The sequence below is a fragment of the Arachis stenosperma genome, chromosome 7 (genome assembly GCF_014773155.1).
Source record: "Arachis stenosperma cultivar V10309 chromosome 7, arast.V10309.gnm1.PFL2, whole genome shotgun sequence".
Classification (NCBI taxonomy): domain Eukaryota; kingdom Viridiplantae; phylum Streptophyta; class Magnoliopsida; order Fabales; family Fabaceae; genus Arachis; species Arachis stenosperma.
Window position 1 is genome coordinate 65,579,377 of NC_080383.1, and position 3,152 is coordinate 65,582,528.

General features: G+C 36.6%; 1 protein-coding gene across 1 annotated transcript; it reads left to right on the top strand.

Moving 5' to 3' along the window:
• The first annotated feature begins 344 nt into the window (after positions 1-344).
• LOC130941047 (BURP domain-containing protein BNM2A-like) lies at positions 345-2,282 on the top strand. Its single transcript, XM_057869409.1, is given in 3 exon segments — positions 345-582; positions 868-1,285; positions 1,288-2,282. Coding segments are annotated over 3 exon segments (1,092 nt in total). The 5' UTR covers positions 345-528; the 3' UTR covers positions 1,908-2,282.
• Positions 2,283-3,152: the final 870 nt, after the last annotated feature.

The following is a 3,152-nucleotide window of genomic DNA, read 5'->3' on the forward strand; positions in this document are numbered from 1 at the left end:
ACATGAGGTGTATCCGTTTATGCTTAATAGAATAAGATTCTTTGAAAATAGATGTGTGATAATAAAGGTTTGACACTTTGACTTATAAAATCACATATAAATATATATTATTGAATTTTAACAATTTATATTACAGAGCAAGATAATAATACTTGTTAATCAAAATTTAAGTGAAGAAACAAAAAGGCAACGAATTAATTTTTGCACATGATTCAAGTATGATTTCTATTTCTCGCCACTGAAAATATTTAAAAAAAAAATAAATGACCAACATTGTTTTAAACAATTTTTTCTTGTATTTGAATCCGCTAACCAAGAACCATTAAATTTAAATGCGTTACGGTCATGCAAATATGTCTTACTATTATTAATAATATTAAATCAAGAGGAAACAGAGCATTTAGTGGAGTAAGCATCTAGGGATAAAAGCATCTGAATTTTCTAGTTCAGATTTTTGGACCATTTCTTTCGAAGTAGTAACAGAAAAAGAAACAGAGAAAAGAAAGATCTGAAAATCAAGAGAAAGAAATGAGACTTAGAATAGCTTCTTGGAGTTTCATCCTATTTACCCTAGTCTTTTTGGTAAGATCTACCTATGTTATTCAATTAAGTCATATCATCATATATAAAGTTACTCAATTTTATCGTAAGGGTAGTGTTATAGATCTTGCATCGAATGATTTTGGTCCCTTCATTATTTGGTTTCAGAAATAGTGATCCTCTGTTTCAGCGAAACTTAGTTTGAAATAAATCTGGCTTTGTTTTCTTGATACTGTTGAAGTTGAACTAAAAGCACTTTTTCTTTTTCTTTCGTTTTTTTGGAGAGAAATTTGACTTTCCTTTTCAACTGTAATTCTGATGCTGCAGGTTGTGAAAGATGGTAGCGCAAGAAAGATAGGTATAACAACTGAGAGGGATAATCAAGTGAAGCTAGTAACCTATGATTTGCATCAGTCTGCAGCAGAGGATCTTGCGCTTAATAATATTATGCAGGTTGAAGGCACCGATTTGAAAATGAAAACAGAAGCGGCAGAAGAAGATGATGATCATGATGATCACCATAAACACAAAGAAAAAGATGATGAAGACTCCGATGATGAAGACTCCGATGATGAAGATGAAGATGATGATGACGATGACGAGGATGATCATAAGAAGAAAGGAAAGCATTATTCTAAAAAGGAGCATGATAAAGATGAACACACAAAGTTCATCATGGACCCTGAATTAAATGTGTTCTTCACACCAAAGGATCTCTACGTTGGGAAAACGATGCCGATATATTTTGCAAAAGAAATTCGTCAACATCTCCAAAGTTTCTCCCAAGAGAAGAAGCGGAACAGATTCCATTCTCATCAAAAAAGCTTTCCTCTGTTCTCAAATTCTTCTCTCTGCCAAAACACTCACCACAGGCCAAGGCCATGAAATACACACTCAAAAACTGTGAAATTGAACCCATGGAGGGAGAGACCAAGTTCTGTGCTACTTCCTTGGAATCCCTTCTTGATTTTGCACGCAACCTCTTCGGATCCAACAAGCAGTTCAAGGTTTTAACCACCACACACCTCACGAACACAACGGTTCTTCTGCAGAACTACACAATCAGAGAAGTGAAGGAGATTTCAGTTGCAAACGTTTTAGGGTGCCACCCAATGCCTTACCCTTATGCAGTTTTCTATTGTCATAGCCAAAAGAGTGATGTTAATTTGTATGAGATGTTGGTAGAAGGTGACAATGGCGGCAAGGTTCATGCTGCAGCTATTTGCCACATGGACACATCGATGTGGGACTCCGATCACGTGTCCTTTCGCGTACTCCATGTCGCTCCGGGAACCTCTCCGGTGTGCCACTTTTTCCCTCCTGATAATCTTGTTTGGGTGCCTTCCCCTGCTGCAAATCCATCATAATCTATCACTGCTACTTGCGTGAACAGTGTTTCTTGTATATGAAACTATCTACAAAATGTTAGTTCTTAACCTGGTGTTCTATGAAATAAACGACTGTGTCTTAGTGAAAATACTATTAATATGTCTGTCAATAATAAAGATGTTATTTTGGCATGCTTAGAACCTTGGAGTAATCTTTGTTGTATGTGTAAGGACTAGACGTAAATTCTTCAATGTGTTAGTTACTAGGGCTTGACACAGTTTAGTCTCTTCGACATTGCAAACCTCTTTAATTTTCAGTTTTTGATGGTCAAACTCTAGCTATTTGTTAGGGCAAGTTACCTAATTAAATTGTTTGAAAATCAAATTACTAGAATACAACTTTTAAATACTTAACATGTTTTTATAATTTTTTCATTTTTATAGAAACTGCTAAAGGTATAGCGGCTTCTAAAGAAATCTGTTTGTGAGGAAATTGCAAGAGGTTCTAGCGATTTTTTGGCAAATGGAGCGTTGCATAAATCTTGGCATCCAGTAGCAATTTCTATATTGAAGGATTCTCTATAAATAATTAAATACCAGTAGAAGGTATTTGTGAAGAAGCCTAGTGTTATTTTCACAAATGCAATGTGAGGAGAGTTTTCTAGTTTTTGTGCATTGCTCAGGAAAAATTCAAAAAAACAAAAGGTACCATATTAAGTCTACTGATAGAGAACCAGTGAGTGTTTTTATCCGGTCATCAAATATGTTGTCTGATAAACTACTATTTTATGGTTTACAATGTGTTTAATTGTGTGGTTTTATTATGGTCTTTACCCACTTATTCATATAATTAGCATGCATTTATATTTCCTTCCTAAAATTATTACATGATTGAAAATATGCTTCTTTGGTCTTAATTTAGCCAATCTTAATCCTCTCTTATTACCATTCGATGCCTTGATCTGTGTGTTAAGTATTTCAGGCTTTATAGGGCATGAATGAATGAGAGATTGGGAAGGAAGCTTGCAAAAATAGAAGAAACACAAGAAGTTGAGGAGATGACCAGCGAGAAGTGACGCGTACGCGTCAGCGACGCGATCGCGCGGAAGAAAGGAATCTGCAGTGACGTGGCCGCATGGCTCACGCGACCGCGCGGATTGGAAAAGCACAAGTGACGCGGAAGCGTGGACGACGCGAACGCGTGGCAGGGAAAAACGCGAATGACGCGTCCGCATGGATGACGCGATCGCGTGACGTGCGCGATCTGCAGAATTACAAAAGTCG